At 44.7% G+C, this 18,758-nt stretch overlaps 1 protein-coding gene across 3 annotated transcripts in view; it reads left to right on the top strand.

Annotated features, from left to right (window-relative positions):
• Positions 1–18,758, top strand: part of LOC138638118 (probable cation-transporting ATPase 13A4) — a 900,755-nt gene that overhangs the window by 647,802 nt on the left and 234,195 nt on the right. For all 3 annotated transcript variants that reach the window (XM_069727142.1, XM_069727140.1, XM_069727141.1), the window contains 2 exons: positions 9,607–9,716; positions 11,708–11,804. In XM_069727142.1, coding sequence (XP_069583243.1) covers positions 9,607–9,716; positions 11,708–11,804 — 207 coding nt within the window. The remainder of the gene's footprint in view (positions 1–9,606; positions 9,717–11,707; positions 11,805–18,758) is intronic.

Genomic DNA, 18,758 nt, shown 5'->3' with positions numbered 1-18,758 from the left:
ATAAAAACACTAGAAAATATCCACCACAGAAAATATGGATCACCACATCTGACTAAAGACATGGGGGGTATATCTGCATCTCCAGAGAAATAGCTAGGCTGCAAAAAATCCTTCACAGATCAGCAGACACAAAGCAGCTCAAATAGGTCTCCAAGGTCTGATTAGTTCGCTCACTCAGGCCATTTGTCTGAGGATGAAATGCAGATGAAAAAGACAAATCAATGCCCAGCTTGGCACAAAAGGCCCGCCAAAACCTAGAAACAAACTGGGAACCTCTGTCGGACAAAATATTCTCCGGAATACCATGCAAACGCACCACATGCTGAAAAAACAACGGAACCAAATCAGAAGAAGAAGGCAATTTAGGCAAAGGCACCAAATGAACCATCTTAGAAAATCGGTCACAGACAACCCAGATAACGAACATTCTTTGGGAAACAGGAAGATCGGAAATAAAATCCATAGAAATATGTGTCCAGGGCCTCTCGGGGACCGGTAATGGCAAAAGCAACCCACTAGCGCGGGAACAGCAAGGCTTAGCCATCTATCATGAACAATCAGTTTCCCCACAGGACAGCGGTCAGGCTTATCAGCCTGAAATTCCTGAAGAACCCGTCGCAAATCAGGGGAGATGGCAGAAAGAATCACCCCTTCCTTCAAAATGCCGACCGGCTCAAGAACCCCAGGAGAATCAGGAAAAAAACTCCTAGAGAGGGCATCCGCCTTAACATTCTTAGTACCAGGAATGTACGAGACCACAAAATCAAAACGGGAGAAAAACAGGGACCATCGAGCCTGTCTAGGATTCAGCCGTTTGGCAGACTCAAGGTAAATCAGATTCTTATGATCGGTCAGGACCACAATACGGTGCTTGGCTCCCTCAAGCCAATGTCGCCACTCCTCAAATGCCCACTTCATAGCCAACAACTCCCGATTGCCGACATCATAATTACGTTCCACAGGCGAAAACTTCCGAGAAAAGAAGGCACACGGTTTCATCAAGGAACCATCAGAATTCCTCTGAGACAAAACGGCCCCTGCCCCAATCTCAGACGCGTCAACCTCAACCTGAAATGGAAGAGAAACATCTGGCTGACGCAACACAGGGGCAGAAGTAAATCGGCGTTTAAGCTCCTGAAAGGCAGAAACAGCCGCGGAGGACCAATTCGTAGCATCAGCGCCTTTCTTGTTCAAATCGGTTAGAGGTTTAACCACACTGGAGAAGTTGGCAATGAAACGACGATAAAAATTAGCAAAGCCCAAGAATTTCTGAAGGCTCTTCACAGATGTGGGCTGAATCCAATCATGAATGGCCTGAACCTTAACCGGATCCATTTCTATAGATGAGGGAGAAAAAATGAAAACCAAAAAAGAAACCTTCTGCACTCCAAAGAGGCACTTTGACCCCTTCACAAACAAAGCATTATTATGGAGGATCTGAAATACCATCCTGACCTGTTTCACATGAGACTCCCAATCATTGGAAAAAATCAAAATATCATCCAAATATACAACCATGAATTTATCAAGATAACTCCGAAAGATATCATGCATGAAGGATTGGAACACAGATGGGGCATTAGAGAGTCCGAATGGCATCACAAGGTATTCAAAATGGCCTTCGGGCGTATTAAATGCAGTTTTCCATTTGTCACCCTGCTTGATACGAATAAGATTATATGCCCTTCGAAGGTCAATCTTAGTAAACCAGCTAGACCCCTCGGCACAGCCTAAGATCTAACCACCCCTAAAGACAAAAACAGGAAACCTATCTTGCCTCAGAGAAAATCCCCAAAGGATAGATGGCCCCCCACAAATAATGACTGTGAGAGGAGAGGGAAATAACATACGCAGAAATGAAATCAGATTTTAGCATAGGAGGCCATACTAGCTAAAAAGAAAGGATAGAACAGAGTACTATGCGGTCAGTATATAAACACTAGAAAATATCCACCGCAGAAAATACGGATCACCACATCTGACTAAAGACATGGGGGTATATCTGCATCTCCAGAGAAATAGCTAGGCTGCAAAAAATCCTTCACAGACCAAACTGGACAAGACAAAAACATGAAAATGTTCAGAACTATAAGGTCCACTGCAGGTGGATAGCAAAAACAAAGCCAGGACTTATCTTTGTAGAAAAACACAGCAAACTGGAAAGACCAGCAGGGAAGTGAATCCTTCAAGAACAATGGACAACTGGCACTGACTAAAGGATCCAGCAAAGCTATTGTTAGGGTTGGCGGAACGCACCAAATATATAATTTATTAAATGGAATTGGTGCGTTCGCAACCCGGGATCCACCGTGCAGGAAAGCACCTGCTGCTAAATAATGGCGGCTCTATATGGCGGTATATACCAACTCTGTTAGCTTCACAGAGTAACCGCGAGAGGAAAGCTCTGTGCCCTGTTAGACTTTCTCAGAGGCACAGGCCAACTACCCAGATGTGAGCAGTGAGTGGTCATGCATGCATACAAAACTCCTCGCTGAAGATGCCAGCATTCTAGGGGCTTATTTCAGCCGGGTCCCTGAACACACTTAAACACAATCTCCTCGCCGGAGGTGCCAGCATTATAGGGGCTTATTTCAGCCGGGTCCCTGAACACATTCAAACACATGACCACATTGGCGCAAAGCATATAGCATAAGACGATACTAGCTCATGGCCGTGCGGTCATGCGCAGTTTATATAGTTGCAGCTCAGGAAGCTGCTACTGAAGTTTTTGCCCTTTCAGGACCTTCCAGAAGGACCAATGGAAAGTGCTGCAGTACCTGAGCATGTTTTGCCCTTTCAGGACCTTCCAGAAGGACCAATGGAATGTACTGCAGCACCTGAGCATGTGATCGAACATGTGGCCCTCGACCTCCAATGGGAGACCCTGCCCTGGGCATGCTCAGTGTGAGTAAACAAGCACTTAGTCCCAGAGAGGCTCGCTCGCCGCAGATCAGTGCAGGGTACCATAGGAAAGCAAGAAAAGGCAGTAGTGACCCTATGCACCGAATCAGCCCCAGCGAGACGCTGGGAGCGACGTCTCCGCTGAGCAGAGCCCACTGCGGCCGATACCGAATGGGAGACCGCAGCAGACACGGATCGAGATTCCCCCTGTGCAGCAGAGGAAACTCGACTCCTAACATTACCCCCCCCTCCTAGGGCCCCCCCCTCCTTGAGCCTCACTACGCTCAAAAGCTGCGATAAGCAGCGGAGCCCGAATGTGCTCCACAGGCTCCCAGGTTCTATCCTCTGGGCTGCTACCCTTCCAGTCCAGCAGATAAAATTTCTTGTCACGTACCACCTTGCACCCCACAATAGCATTCACCTCAAACTCATCCGTGGATGAACCCGATGTCCCAGCAGATGACTCGGAAAACCGGGACAAATGAACGGGCTTTAAGAGGGAAACGTGGAAAGTATCGGTGATACCAAGGCGTGGAGGAATAGCCAAACGGTAGACCACAGGGTTGACCTGTTCCAGAACCTTAAACGGGCCAATGTAGCGAGGAGCAAACTTAGTGGACTCAACTCGCAGCCTGATGTTACGGGCGGAGAGCCACACTAAGTCGCTAGGAGCAAAGACCGGAGCGGGGCGCCGGTGTGTATCAGCCGAAACCCTCATTCTCTCCTTGGAGGCAATCCAGATGGCATCCAGATGGCATCCTGTGTGTGGTCCCAGATGTCACATGCCTCCACCGCCCAGTCTGCCACCCTAGAATCGGTGGATGACACGGGCATGGGCACAGGGACACGCGGATGCTGGCCATAATTAAGGAGAAAAGGAGTTTGACCAGTGGAATCGGCTACGGCGTTGTTCAGGGCAAATTCCGCCCAAGGTAGCAAAGATGCCCAGTCATCCTGCCTAGCAGAGACGAAATGTCGCAAATATGTCACCAGTCTGGTTGGTTCTCTTCACCAACCCATTCGTCTCGGGATGGTATGCAGAGGAGAGGTTTAACTCTATGCTGAGTAAACGACAGAGCTCTCTCCAAAACCGAGATGCGAACTGGGGACCCCGATCGCTGACAATCTTATCAGGCATACCATGCAAACGGAAAACATGTTTAATGAACAACACCGCCAAGGCCCGTGCTGAGGGTAACCGAGGAAGCGGCACCAAATGCGCCATCTTGGAGAAATGGTCGGTGACAACCCAAATAATGGAGCAGCCACGCGACTTGGGTAGACCCACCACAAAGTCCATCCCGACCATCTCCCAGGGCCTGTCTGCCACCGGTAGAGGGTAAAGCAACCCAGCAGGCCGTTGCCGAGGAGACCGATTCTGGGCACAAGAAACGCACGCCTGAATATAGTCCTTGACATCTCGGGCCATATGCGGCCACCAGTATGTTCTCGCCAGAAGCTCAGATGTCCACTTGGTCCCAAAATGCCCACCCACTCTGGAGGAGTGAGCCCAAGAGAGAACCTCCGGTCGCAAGTTAGCTGGTACGAAAGTCTTGCCCAGGGGCACAGACTCTAGCGAAACCGGAGCTACAGTTCTCAGGCTCTCAGAAGGGACAATAAGCCGAGGCTCCTCCTCCTCCGATGACACCACGGAGTGGGAGAGAGCATCAGCACGAACGTTCTTCTCCCCGGAGAGGAAATGGAGAGTAAAATGGAACCGGGAGAAGAACAGGGACCATCTAGCCTGGCGAGAATTCAGCCGCTGGGCCGTTTGCAGATACACCAAGTTCTTGTGGTCAGTGAAGACTTGGAAGGGAAAGCGAGCTCCCTCCAAGAGATGTCTCCACTCCGAAAAAGCCAACTTCATGGCCAGCAACTCCCTGTCCCCGATGGAATAATTCCTCTCCGCTGGTGTGAAGGTCTTGGAGAAGAAGAAGCAAGGATGCTTCCGACCTTGAGCATGCTTTTGGAAAAGGACTGCTCCAGCACCAACGGATGAGGCATCCACCTCCAAGATAAATGGCTTATCAACATCGGGGCGATGTAGGATGGGAGCGCTAGCGAAGTGTGACTTGATCGAGAGAAAGGCTTTGGAGACCTCCTCTGACCACAACTTGGGATTTGCTCCCTTCTTGGTGAGGGCAACCAAGGGAGCTACCAAAGTTGAGAAGTGTGGAATGAACTGGCGATAGTAATTAATGAACCCCATAAAGCGCTGCACCGCTTTAAGAGAATGGGGTTCCTGCCAGTCCATTACAGCCTGTAGCTTGGCAGGATCCATAGCCAAACCCTGGGCAGAGATGATATAACCAAGGAAAGGCAAGGACTCCTGCTCAAACACACACCTCTCCAACTTGGCGTAGAGGGAGTTTGCCCGTAAGAGGTCGAAGACTTTGCGAACATCTCTCTGATGGGAGTCAATATCTGGAGAGAAGATGAGAATATCATCCAGATAGACTACGACCGAGGTGCTGAGCATATCCCGGAAGATGTCGTTCACAAAGTCTTGGAAAACGGCTGGGGCATTACAGAGCCCGAAGGGCATCACCAGATATTCATAGTGCCCATCCCTGGTGTTAAAAGCCGTCTTCCATTCATCCCCCTCACGGATGCGAATCAGGTTGTAAGTACCCCGCAGATCTAACTTTGTAAATACCCTCGCTCCCCGTAGCCTATCAAACAGCTCAGATATCAGGGGTAGTGGGTACTTGTTCTTAATGGTGATGGCGTTAAGACCCCTGTAGTCTATGCATGGACGTAAGTCTCCAGTCTTCTTCTGTACGAAGAAGAACCCTGCCCCTGCCGGTGACACTGACTTCCTAATGAATCCTCTTGCCAGATTCTCCTGGATGTACTGGGACATTGCCTCGGTCTCCGGGAGAGATAACAGATAGACTCAACCCCGGGGAGGCTCAGCACCAGGCAAGAGGTCAATAGGACAGTCATAGGGGCGGTGAGGCGGAAGGGTCTCCGCAGCTCTTTTGGAGAACACGTCTGCATAGGGCCAATAGTGCTTGGGGAGAGAGGAAAGATCTGCGGGTACCTGTGTAGTAGCAACCTGAACGCACTCCCTCAGACATCTACCCTCGCAAGATTTACTCCAACCCAAAATTCTCCCAGAGGACCACTCAATATGAGGAGAATGGTAGCGAAGCCATGGTATCCCCAACAGGACCTCATCAATTCCCTCAGGAATGACTAATAGGGAGATTTTCTCCTGATGTGATGGAGACACAGATTGCGTGAAAGGAATGGTTTGGTGGGTAATCTGTGAAGGTAGTGTTGACCCATTTACCACTCGAACGGTTACCGGCTTGGCGAGCATCACCAAGGGTATTGCGTGACGCTGGGCAAAAGCGGAAGACATAAAGTTACCCTCTGCCCCAGAATCCACGCATAGCTCGACCATAAGAGTGGATGGGCCTATGGTAATTGTCCCCTTGAAGGACAACTTTGAGGCAAACGTCGCCGTGTCTAGTGTACCTCCTCCAACTGCCACTAGACGCTGACCTTTCCCCGACCGCTGAGGACCCTTGGAGGCAAGGTGTCCTGACTGCTGGCAAACATGACGGACCTTATGTGCACGGGCAGACTGAGACTTGGATCCCGCTCGTGTCACCTCTAAGGCCTCATGTGACTCGGATGCCTGGACTGGAGATTCCAAAGGTTTGGCGAAGGTGGGTGCCAGCCGAAACCTCTGCCTACACTGGGCTCGCTCCAACCTCCGCTCGTTAAAACGGAGGTCAATACGAGTAGATACGGCTATGAGCTCCTCCAGTGTGGCGGGAATCTCCCTAGTGGCCAAAGCGTCCTTCACATGGTCAGCCAGCCCCCTCCAAAATACGGGAATGAGGGTTTTATCTGGCCATTCCAACTCAGATGCTAATGTCTGGAAGTGAACAGCAAAATGGCTGACCATGGTTGAACCCTGAGTCAAAGCCAGCAGTTGGAGCGCTGTATCATGGGTGACTTGAGGTCCTAAAAAGACCTGATTCAGAGTGTCCAGAAACCTAGGAACACTCCGCACCACATGATCGTTGCGCTCCCACAGCGGCGTAGCCCACTCCAACGCTCTGTCCGACAGGAGAGAGATTATGAATCCCACCTTTGCCCGCTCAGTAGGGAAACGTGAAGCCAGAAGCTCAAGGTGTATACCACATTGGCTCACGAAACCCCTACAGGACTTACTGTCCCCAGAGTATCTCTCAGGCAAAGGAAGGTGAGATAGGGTCGGAACAGAGGTGGCAGTGGGTAAAGCTGCTGCAGCCACGCTAGCAGCCTGAACAGCTATTGCGGTAACATCCACCGCCGAGGTTGCACGCTCAAGAGACGCCAACCGGTACTCCAGCAGCTGGATGTACCCCTGCAATCGCTGTTCATCCGCCATTACTTAGCCAGATCCTGGTGCTAGTATACTGTTAGGGTTGGCGGAACGCACCAAATATATAATTTATTAAATGGAATTGGTGCGTTCGCAACCCGGGATCCACCGTGCAGGAAAGCACCTGCTGCTAAATAATGGCGGCTCTATATGGCGGTATATACCAACTCTGTTAGCTTCACAGAGTAACCGCGAGAGGAAAGCTCTGTGCCCTGTTAGACTTTCACAGAGGCACAGGCCAACTACCCAGATGTGAGCAATGAGTGGTCATGCATGCATACAAAACTCCTCGCCGGAGATGCCAGCATTCTAGGGGCTTATTTCAGCCGGGTCCCTGAACACACTTAAACACAATCTCCTCGCCGGAGGTGCCAGCATTCTAGGGGCTTATTTCAGCCGGGTCCCTGAACACATTCAAACACATGACCACATTGGCGCAAAGCATATAGCATAAGATGATACTAGCGCATGGCCATGCGGTCATGCGCAGTTTATATAGTTGCAGCTCAGGAAGCTGCTACTGAAGTTTTTGCCCTTTCAGGACCTTCCAGAAGGACCAATGGAAAGTGCTGCAGTACCTGAGCATGTTTTGCCCTTTCAGGACCTTCCAGAAGGACCAATGGAATGTACTGCAGCACCTGAGCATGTGACCGAACATGTGGCCCTCGACCTTCAATGGGAGACCCTGCCCTGGGCATGCTCAGTGTGAGTAAACAAGGACTTAGTCCCAGAGAGGCTCGCTCGCCGCAGATCAGTGCAGGGTACCATAGGAAAGCCAGAAAAGGCAGTAGTGACCCTATGCACCGAATCAGCCCTAGCGAGACGCTGGGAGCGACGTCTCCGCTGAGCAGAGCCCACTGCGGCCGATACCGAATGGGAGACCGCAGCAGACACGGATCAAGATTCCCCCTGTGCAGCAGAGGAAACTCGACTCCTAACAGCTATATACCCCAGTCAGTCCTGCAATTAGTAGATACACATGTCCACTCCTGCAATCCAGGCACAACTGCATTACCCTCTACAACCACCAGAGGGAGCCCAAAAGCTGAATTCACAACAAGACTCTATCAAAACTACTCATTGAGCATGTGGTCTGATTGTATGGTGTGCCTGTCAGTGTGGTGTCTGGTAGGGGTGTGCAATTTGTGGCAAAATTCTGGAGGGTTTTTTGTGAACGACTGGGTATCAGTCTTTTCATCAGCTTACTATCCTGAGACCAACAGTCAGACTGAAAGGACCAATCAGTTTTTAGAGCAGATATTGCGGTGTCTTGCTACGTCTAGACATGATGATTGGTGCTCTGAGGTACCCATGGCGGAATTTACTTTCTTTAATCATGTCAATCAGTCCACTGAAACTTCCCCATTCTTCTGCAACTATGAGTTTCATCCTCACTTTAGAGAGTTTTCCCAGCTGGATTCTGGGTTTCCAGGGGCTGATTCAGCCTTTCTATGGTTGGGGAGGTTTGGAGGGAGGTTCAGAGAAACATTGGGATGCTCAGGGGAAATATAATTTTTTTTGGATAAACAATGTTATGTGGGGCTGGCTTACCAGTGGGGGGTAAGGTATGGTTATCCACAAGAATATAAGATTGAGGATTCCCTCTGCTAAGTTGGGCCCCAGGTTTATTGGCCCTTATGAAATTTTAGAGGTGGTTAATCCTGTGGCCTTTCATCTGCGCTTTCCTCCATCGTTGCGGATCCCCAATGTGTTCCATAAGGCGCTTTTGAAGCCACCAGTGCCTTCCTCAGGGAATTCTCTGTTGTGGTGGATGACCAGACCGAATTTGAGGTGGAACAGGTAATGGATTGATAAATCCTAACAGTATGTAATGTACACATTGTTATGATTCAGCCCTGCTTGCCCATTCCAGAGGTCGTCAAAAGACCAAAATGTATGTGATTTGCAGAGTTGTGGTCACGTATTGATTAGAGTCTAAAGAGTTTATCACTAAAACTTTTTAAATGAAGTGCTTGAGACTATTGTCAATATTTTTGCAAATCACATACTTGCGGACACATGATGACCGTTTTCACAAGAGAATTCTAGAAATGCATGCATTACACAGTAGTGAGGTTTGAAAACCTGTATGTTTTGCCCAAAAGTTTCCTCAGGGGTAGACAATTCCTTTAAGTCAATCTCAGAGACTTATAAGCCTTCCTTGACACATAGAAATTATTATGGCCTGTTGTTTAATTTAGATGAACTGTTCATGTATTACTGATTTTAATTCTGAAAATAAAGTTAGGTAAAAGTGTAGGATATAACAGGGATTATTGTTAATTATGAAACAAAATATTTTATACATTTTTCACTACTTCCAGGCACTTAAAATGGCTCATGCTGGAATTTCACTCTCTGAATTAGAAGCATCTGTTGCATCTCCATTTACTTCCAAAATTCCAAATATTGATTGTGTTCCTTTGCTCATCAAGTAAGTTTTGCAATAATCTGGAACATACATATACAATTGAAGGTGCATTATACCTGATTGCTTTAAACAGGTTATATTGGCTTAAACAGTTGTGATATTTTATCTGGAATTTGCATCAGTGCAGGCCACCACTGATTTAATCAATGTGATATGTTTCCTAATGATATTGCAGTACATCATTGTGTGATTGGAATAGACCACCAAAAGTTTTGTTCACAGGATATGTTTGATATTGATATTGTGGTTCAGCCCCATATACAGTCATGGCCAAAATTTTTGAGAATGACACCAAAATTATATTTTTCACATGATCTGCTGCCCTCTGGTTATTATTAGTGTTTGTCTGATGTTTATATCACATACATAAATATAATTGCAATCATATTATGAGTACCAATAGGTTATATTGACAGTTAGAATGAGTTAATGCAGCAAGTCAATATTTGCAGTGTTGACCCTTCTTCTTCAAGACCTCTGCAATTCTCCCTGGCTTGCTCTCAATCAACTTCTGGACCAAATCCTAACTGATAGCAGTCCATTGTTGCATAATCAATGCTTGCATTTTGCCACAATTTGTTGGTTTTTGTTTGTCCACCCATCTCTTGATGATTGACCACAAGTTCTCAATGGGATTAAGATCTGGGGAGTTTCCAGGCCATGGACCCAAAATCTCTATGTTTTGATCCATGAGCCATTTAGTTATCACCTTTGCTTTATGGCAAGGTGCTCCATCATGCTGGAAAAGGCATTGTTGGGCCTCAAACTGCTCTTGGACGGTTGGGAGAAGTTGCTCTTGGAGGACATTTTGGTACCATTCTTTATTCATGGCTGTGTTTTTAGGCAAGACTGTGAGTGAGCCGATTCCCTTGGCTGAGAAGCAACCCCACACATGAATGGTTTCAGCATGCTTTACAGTTGGCATGAGACAAGACTGGTGGTAGCACTCACCTCTTCTTCTCTGAATAAGCTGTTTCCCAGATGTCCCAAACAATCGAAAAGGGGATTCCTCAGAGAAAATGACTTTGCCCCAGTCCTCAGCAGTCCACTCCCTGTACTTTTTGCAGAATATCAGTCGGTCCCTGTTGATTTTTCTGGAGAGAAGTGGCTTCTTTGCTGCCCTCCTTGAAACCAGGCCTTGCTCAAAGAGTCTCCACCTCACAGTGCGTGCAGAAGCACTCACACCAGCCTGCTGCCATTCCTGAGCAAGCTCGGCACTGCTGGTAGTCTGATCCCGCAGCTGAAACAGTTTTAAGATACGGTCCTGGCGCTTGCTGGTTTTTCTTGGGCGCCCTGGAGCCATTTTGACAACAATGGAAGCTCTCTCCTTGAAGTTCTTGATGATGCGATAGATTGTTGACTGAGGTGCAATCTTTGTAGCTGCGATACTCTTCCCTGTTAGGCCATTTTTGTGCAGAGCAATGATGGCTGCACGTGTTTCTTTAGAAATAACCATGGTTAACTGAAGAGAAACAATGATACCAAGCACCAGCCTCCTTTTAAAGTGTCCAGTGATGTCATTCTTACTTAATCATGACTGATTGATCGCCAGCCCTGTCCTCATCAACACCCACACCTGTGTTAATGGATCAATCACTAAAACGATGTTAGCTGCTCCTTTTAAGGCAGGACTGCAATGATGTTGAAATGTGTTTTGGGGGTTAAAGTTTATTTTCTGGGCAAATATTGACTTTGCAAGTACAGTAATTGCTGTTAAGCTGATCACTCTGACATTCAGGAGTATATGCAAATTGCCATTAGAAAAAATGAAGCAGTAGACTTTGGAAAAATTAATATTTGTCTCATTCCCAAAATTTTTGTCCATGACTGTACACAATCTCTTTATCTAAATTATCTCCAGTGTTATTTTGTACAAGTTAATAACTGTTTGCTGACTATGAAATAAGTTTTCCACTACAAATATTATCGTGTTATAGTAACTTAGGTGAATGATAACATTTTACAAATAATTAAAATATTGTGTTTCTCTGCAGGGAAGGTCGGAATTCTCTTGCTACAACATTCTCTCTCTTCAAATTCTTGACCTTTTATCAGTCCATTGGATTACTTTCCCTATATTTTCTTTTTTGGGTATGACTTTCCTTTCATTTTTACTTTTGTCCAAAATGGATGTCTTGAAAAGCTATGTTCTTTCTTTGCTCCAGAACTAACATTTTCAGTATTTTCATTAATGTTTATAGTTTATAATGTTGTAATATACAAATCACTGATGCATTTGAATTAACTAATTTGCCATTCATGCACAGACATGATGTAGAAAGAGGAGTTTCAGAATAGTAAGCAAATGGTTCAGCATCAACTTCTAAACTCAATATTTATTTTATTTAACCCCTTTCTGACCTCGGACAGGATAGTACGTCCGAGGTCAGAAGCCCTGCTTTGATGCGGGCTCCGGCAGTGAGCCCGCATCAAAGCCGGGACATGTCAGCTGTTTTGAACAGCTGACATATGCCCGTAATAGGCGTGAGCAGAATCGCGATCTGCCCGCAACTATTAACTAGTTAAATGCCGCTGTCAAACGCAGACAGCGGCATTTAACTACCGCTTCCGGCCGTGCGGCCGGAAATGACGTGATCGCCGACCCCCGTCACATGATCGGGGGTCGGCGATGCGTCTCCATTGTAACCATAGAGGTCCTTGTGCAGGCGTGTACTATGGAGGACAGAGAATGAACTTCAATCCAATATTGCAGCCAGCATGCAGCCAGCGGGTAAGGAAAGGGTGAATCAAACACCTGAAAACTCCGCCCATATGACCCAAAACCAGTCCCGCCAAATTCAGGTGACAGAGTCCCTTTAATTAGAGAAGTGCAGAGTTGAAAGTATAAGCCGCAGATTGGGTATGTGTAGAAAGAGAGAGAGACATAGTTAGCAAGTTTTCAACTGCATTGACAAGTTTTGATGCTAGACATTGCCAAAATATACTTGCACTGGAAAATAGAACAAACAGAAAAGAGAGCTTAAATGCACAGACTACGGTTGACAGCCCAGAAAGGTAAAGCTGTGGGTTTGCTTGAATCCTTAGTCAGCAAAAGTGAAGTTTGGGGGCTGAGGCAATTTGTAGGACAGACCTGGAAGTGCTAACAAATGAATACTGGAAATGCCAGGATAGGGTAAGAGTACTGCAAAAAATAGTGCTGGGGCACAGGAAAGATAGCAAAAATGACACAAATCAAATAAAAATTAAATAACTGAAATGCTTCTTTCAACATTTGTGCTGTCAATTGTAAATAATAAGCCTCCGAAAAACATAATATGTATTTAACAAGTCTTATACCTGCAATTATATACACAGCTTAAAAAAATAAAGGGAACACTTATACAACAGACTGTAAATCAAACTTCTGTGAAATTAAACTGTCCACTTAAGAAGCAACACTGTTTGACAATCCATTTCACATGTTGTTGTGCAAATGGAATAGACAACAGATGGAAATTATTGGCAATTATCAAGACACACTCAATAAAGGAGTGGTTTTGCAGGTGGGGACCACAGACCACGCTTCAGTACCAATGCTTTCTGCCTGATATTTTGGTCACTTCTGAATGTTGGTTGTGCTTTCACACTCTTGGTAGCATGAGATGGACTCTACAACCCACACAAGTGGCTCAGGTAGTGCAGCTCATCCAGGATGGCACATCAACGTGAGCTGTTGTTAGAAGGTTTGCTGTGTCTGTCAGCGTAGTGTCCAGAGGCTGGAAGCACTACCAGGAGACAGGCCAGTACACCAGGAGACGTGGAGATGTCTGTAGGAGGGCAACAACCCAGCAGCAGGACTGCTACCTCAGCCTTTGTGCAAGGAGGAACAGGAGGAGCACTGCCAGAGCCCTGCAAAATGGCCTCCAGCAGGCCACAAATGTGCATGTGAAACCAGAACACATGAGTTGCGTGCACAGTGAACAAGCCCACAAAAAGCACAGTAAAACCAAAAACACTATGTTGCAAAAAAAATCACAGTGGACAGCAAGTGCTAGTAAAAAGATGGAAAAAAAACAGGGTACTTGGTTGATACGTTTTTTTTTAAATGTATATTAAGCCGCTCTACCAAACGTCAAGGTACACCCATATCAGAGCAGTCCTAACTAATGTATGTAATCCCTATCTTATGTATTAAAAACCTGGTCATATGTACAATACCTGAATGAGCAGGATTCAGAAAAGAAATTTCCACGTGGAAACGCTGGACAGAGCGGCTCAAAAAAAGAGGGGTGGAGGCCTCCCCAGTCTTCTGGATACAAGAAAACAATTATGTGAAACCAGAACACATGAGCTGCGCACACAGTGAACAAGCCCGTAGAGACATGCTCATACCACCAAGAGACTTGAAAACACAAATGTGCATGTGTCTGCACAAATGGTTAGAAACCAACTCCATGAGGATTGTCTGAGTGCCTGATGTCCACAAATGGAGGTTGTGCTCACAGCCTAAACCATGCAGGATGCTTGGCATTTGCCCACAACACCAGGATTGGCAAATTCGCCACTGGTGCCTTGTTATGAAAGCAGGTTCACACTGAGCACATGTGACGGATGTGACAGTAGGGAGACGCCATGGAGAGTGATCTGCTGCCTACGACATCCTTCAGCATGACCGGTTTGGCAGTGGGTCAGTAATGGTGCGGGCTGGCATTTCTTTGGAGGGCCGCACAGCCCTCCATGTGCTCGCCTGAGGTAGCCTCACTGCCATTAGGTACCGAGATGAGATCGTCAGACCCCTTGTGAGACCGTATGCTGATGCAGTTGGCCTTGGGTTCCTCCTAATGCAGGACAATGCCAACCTCATGCGGCTGGAGTGTGTCAGCAGTTCCTGCAAGATGAAGATATTGTATCTATGGATTGGCCCACCCATTCCCCAGATCTAAATCAGATTGAACACATCTGGGACATCATGTATTGCACCATCCACCAATGTCATGTTGCACCACAGACTGTCCAGGAGTTGGCAGATGCTTTAGTCCAGGTCTGGGAGGAGATCCCTCAGGAGACCATCCACCACGTCATCAGGAGTATAGCCAGGTGTTGTTGGGAGGTCATACAGGCACATGGAGGCCACACACACTACTGAGCATCAGTTCCTTGTCTTGAGGCATTTCCACTGAAGTTGGATCAGCCTGTAACTTCATTTTCCACTTTGATTTTGAGCATCATTCCAACTCCAGACCTCCGTCGGATATTAGTTGTGATTTACGTTGATCATTTTTAGGTTTTTTTGTTCTCAACACATTCCACTATGTAATGAATAAAGATTTACAACTGGAATATTTCATTCAGTGATATCTAGGATGTAGGTTTTTATTGTTCCCTTTATTTTTTTGAGCAGTGTATACAAGCTCCATTAGGTTCATCAGTGAAATGACGTTTAACTTTATGACATGAACTGAAACTTTATTTATCTATGCGTCACATTTGGGGTTCTTGTGCCATCTCACAGTATGCTGTGATAGAGAGAAACATCTGCAGAGGTTAAAAACGTACACCACGAGGAATCCATTTCACTGCTATTTAGGTTCGCAAAAGTAACTTGGCCCGTGTGACCTACATAATCAACTTTACTGAGTTTTTGCTTTTCCTGTGCAATATTTTTAGTGAAGAGTGGAATAATTGTTGATACAAAAGAAAATTGCCCAAAATCTAGACATTTAACTGTTACTGTCCACCTCACAAAGTGAATTTCATAAACAATTTTGTATCTGTACATGCCACATTAATACAGCACTCTATTGCAGGTGCTGGCTTTTTAGATTTGTACCTACCTAGCATTTATTTGTAATAGTGAAGGTCACAATTGGCCTCCACTGATTTTGCCAATTGTATTAGGGATGAAGCAGAGAGCATTATTGAATGTATCATTTTAAATAAAATGTTCATTTTTAGTACTTGGTTGAAAACCCTTTTTTGGCAATGACTGCCTGAACTCTTGAACTCATGGACATCACCAGATGCTGTGTTTCCTCCTTTTTGATGCTCTGCCAGGCCTCCACTGTGGTGGTTTTCAGTTGTTGTTTGTTTGTGGGCCTTTCTGTATGAAGTTTAGTCTTTAACAAGTGAATGCATGCTCAATTGGGTTGAGATTAGGTGACTGACATGGCCATTCTATAATATTCCACTTCTTTGCTTTAATAAACTCCTGGGTTGCTTTGGCATTATGTTTTGGGTCATTGGTCGTCGTTTCATACTACAGATGGACAATCAGTTTGGCTGCATTTGGCTGGATCTGAGCACACAGTATGTCTCTGAATACCTCAGAATTCATTTGGCTGCTTCAGTCCTGTGTCACATCATCAATAAACACTAGTGACCCAGTGCCACTGGCAGCCATGCATGCCCAAGCCATCACACTGCCTCTGCCGTGTTTTACAGATGATGTGGTATGCTTTGGATCATGAGCTGTACCACGCCTTCGCCATACTTTTCTCTTTCCATCATTCTGGTAGATGTTGAGCTTGGTTTCATCTGTCCAAAGAATGTTCTTCCAGAACTGTGCTAGCTTTTTAAGATTTTTTTTTAGCAAAGTCCAGTCTAGCCTTTTTATTCTTGATGCTTTTGAGTGGCTTGCATCGTGCAATGAACCCTCTGTATTTACTTTCATGCAGTCTTCTCTTTATGGTGGATTTGGGTATTGATACGCCTTCCTCCTGGAGAGTGTTGTTGACTTGGTTGGCTGTTGTGAAGGGGTTCCTCTTCACCATGGAGATTATTCTCCGATCATCCACCACTGTTGTCTTCCGTGAGCACCCAGGTCTTTTTGCATTGATGAGTTCACCAGTGCTTTCTTTCTTTCTCAGGATGTACCAAACTGTAGATTTTGCCACTCCTAATATTGTAGCAATTTCTCGGATGGTTTTTTCTGTTTTCGCAGTTTAAGGATGGCTTGTTTCACCTGCATGGAGAGCTCCTTTGACCACATGTTTACTTCACAGCAAAACCTTCCGAATGCAAGCACCACACCTCAAATCAAGTCCAGGCCTTTTATCTGCTTAATTGAGAATGACATAACGAAGGGATTGCCCACACATGTCCATGAAATAGCATTGGAGTCAATTGTCCAATTACTTTTGGTCCTTTTAAAAACAGGGTGGCACATGTTAAGGAGCTGAAACTCCTAAACCCTTCATCCAATTTTAATGTGGATACCCTCAAATGAAAGCTGAAAGTCTGATCTTCAACTGCATCTGAGTTGTTTTGTTTAAAATTCATTGTGGTAATGTCTATAACCAAAATTAGAAAAATGTCTCTGTCCAAATATATATGGACCTAACTGTATATATATATATATATATATATATATATATATATATATATATATATATATTACACTTAAAAAAGCATGAAAGGTTTGTTATTGTGCAATGTTATTACATGGACTATTGGTGCTACCAGGTTACCATCCATTTCTGAGATGAGGTTCCTTTGACATTACATATACAGTACATAATATATCTGTTTTAAATAGCTTGTAAGGGGTTCGAGAAATTCCTAGGAAACATCAAAGTTTTGCACACGCTTTTTTTGTGCAATTGGATGTTTTGCAGGTGAATAGATTTTTAAGTTTCTGAGAAAAATTAATCAAACCTGGTGAACTAGCGAATTAAAATGTCAAAAGATTCTGTTATCTGTAACATTCAATAGTTTCACCCTGCTCTTGGATCTTTTCCAAGTTTTTCTAATAAATACTGAATGTATCATAAATGAAGAAATTAAGCAAAGGAGCCAACTTCCAGAAGAAAAATATTCAGCTCTTTCCACTTATGGTATCTGCAATCTATTCCAGCCAAATTTAAGTTCAAAATTCCAAATGTTTCTTCTTCCTTCGCAAGCTTTGCTGTGTGTCCAATCAGTACTTTTGACTATTCTTAGGGCATTATCATGCTCATAAGAAAATGGATCACAAACTGTGGGGTCAACTTTTCATGTTTTCTCCTGCTAAAGTGAAACATTTGAGGTTAGAGCAACATTTTCATGAAAAATATAAACATTTTCAATATGACAACCTAACTTTATCATATTAGATGTGATACTAGTAGGTACAATATGCTCATTTTACCCCTGGATAAAATCCTTGAGGGGTGTAGTTTCCAAAATAAGGTTTCTTGTTTGGAATTTCTGCTGCTTAGTCTCCTTATGGGCCCTGCAAATGTGTCAAGGCATCCACAATGTATTTCAGCTAAACTTGTTTTGCAAAATTAAATGGTGCATCTACCTTTCCGAGCCCTACCGTTTCTTCAAATAGTGGTTTCTGACTACATGTGATGTATCGGCACACTCAGAGGAAACTGGGTAACAAATTGTGGGGTCCATTTTATCGTGTGATTCCTTGTAAAAGTGAAAAAATTACAGAAACATTTTTGAGTAAAAATTACAATTTATTTTTCATTCCGCTTTGCATTAATTTCTATGTAACATCTGAAAGGTTCAAAACAATTTTTGACAACAGTTTTGAAGTATTTGGGGGTGCGGTTTTTAAGATGGTATTTATTTTGGGGACTTTCCAATATATAGGTCTCACAAAGTCCATTTAAATCTGAATGGCTCTCTGAAGAAACAGAGAGTAAAAAAGAGAAATTCTTGCTCAACTTTTAACCTTTCCAAAATCCTAAAGGAAGAAAATGATGTTTGAAAAGTGGTGCAGATGTAAAGTGGACACATGGAAAATTTTAGTTAATAATTATTTTGTACAGCATGACTAACTGGCTTAGGGTTATTAAAATAAAACCTTTGAAAATTGCGAATTTTTCAAATTTTTTTACCAAAATTCCAATATTTTCACAAATAACATACATGTCCCGACTTAATTTCAAAGTTCTGCAGAATATATTGGTGCTATAGAAATAAAATTATTATTATAATTATTGTTACTATTACTTTTGTACTTTGGTTTGCTGGCTTGTTGCACTATTCACATTATCTTTAGATTCAGCTCATGGACACACATTCTGGCATTTTCCAGTATATATATTACACACAGTATTTATATGACTGCAGACTGTTGAATTATAGCGTTGGGAAATGTTCACACTGTCACAT

This window comes from Ranitomeya imitator, chromosome 5, assembly GCF_032444005.1.
Source record: "Ranitomeya imitator isolate aRanImi1 chromosome 5, aRanImi1.pri, whole genome shotgun sequence".
NCBI classification, from domain to species: Eukaryota; Metazoa; Chordata; class Amphibia; order Anura; family Dendrobatidae; genus Ranitomeya; species Ranitomeya imitator.
Note: the sequence above shows the minus strand (reverse complement) of the source record. Positions and strands in the feature narration are given on the sequence as shown.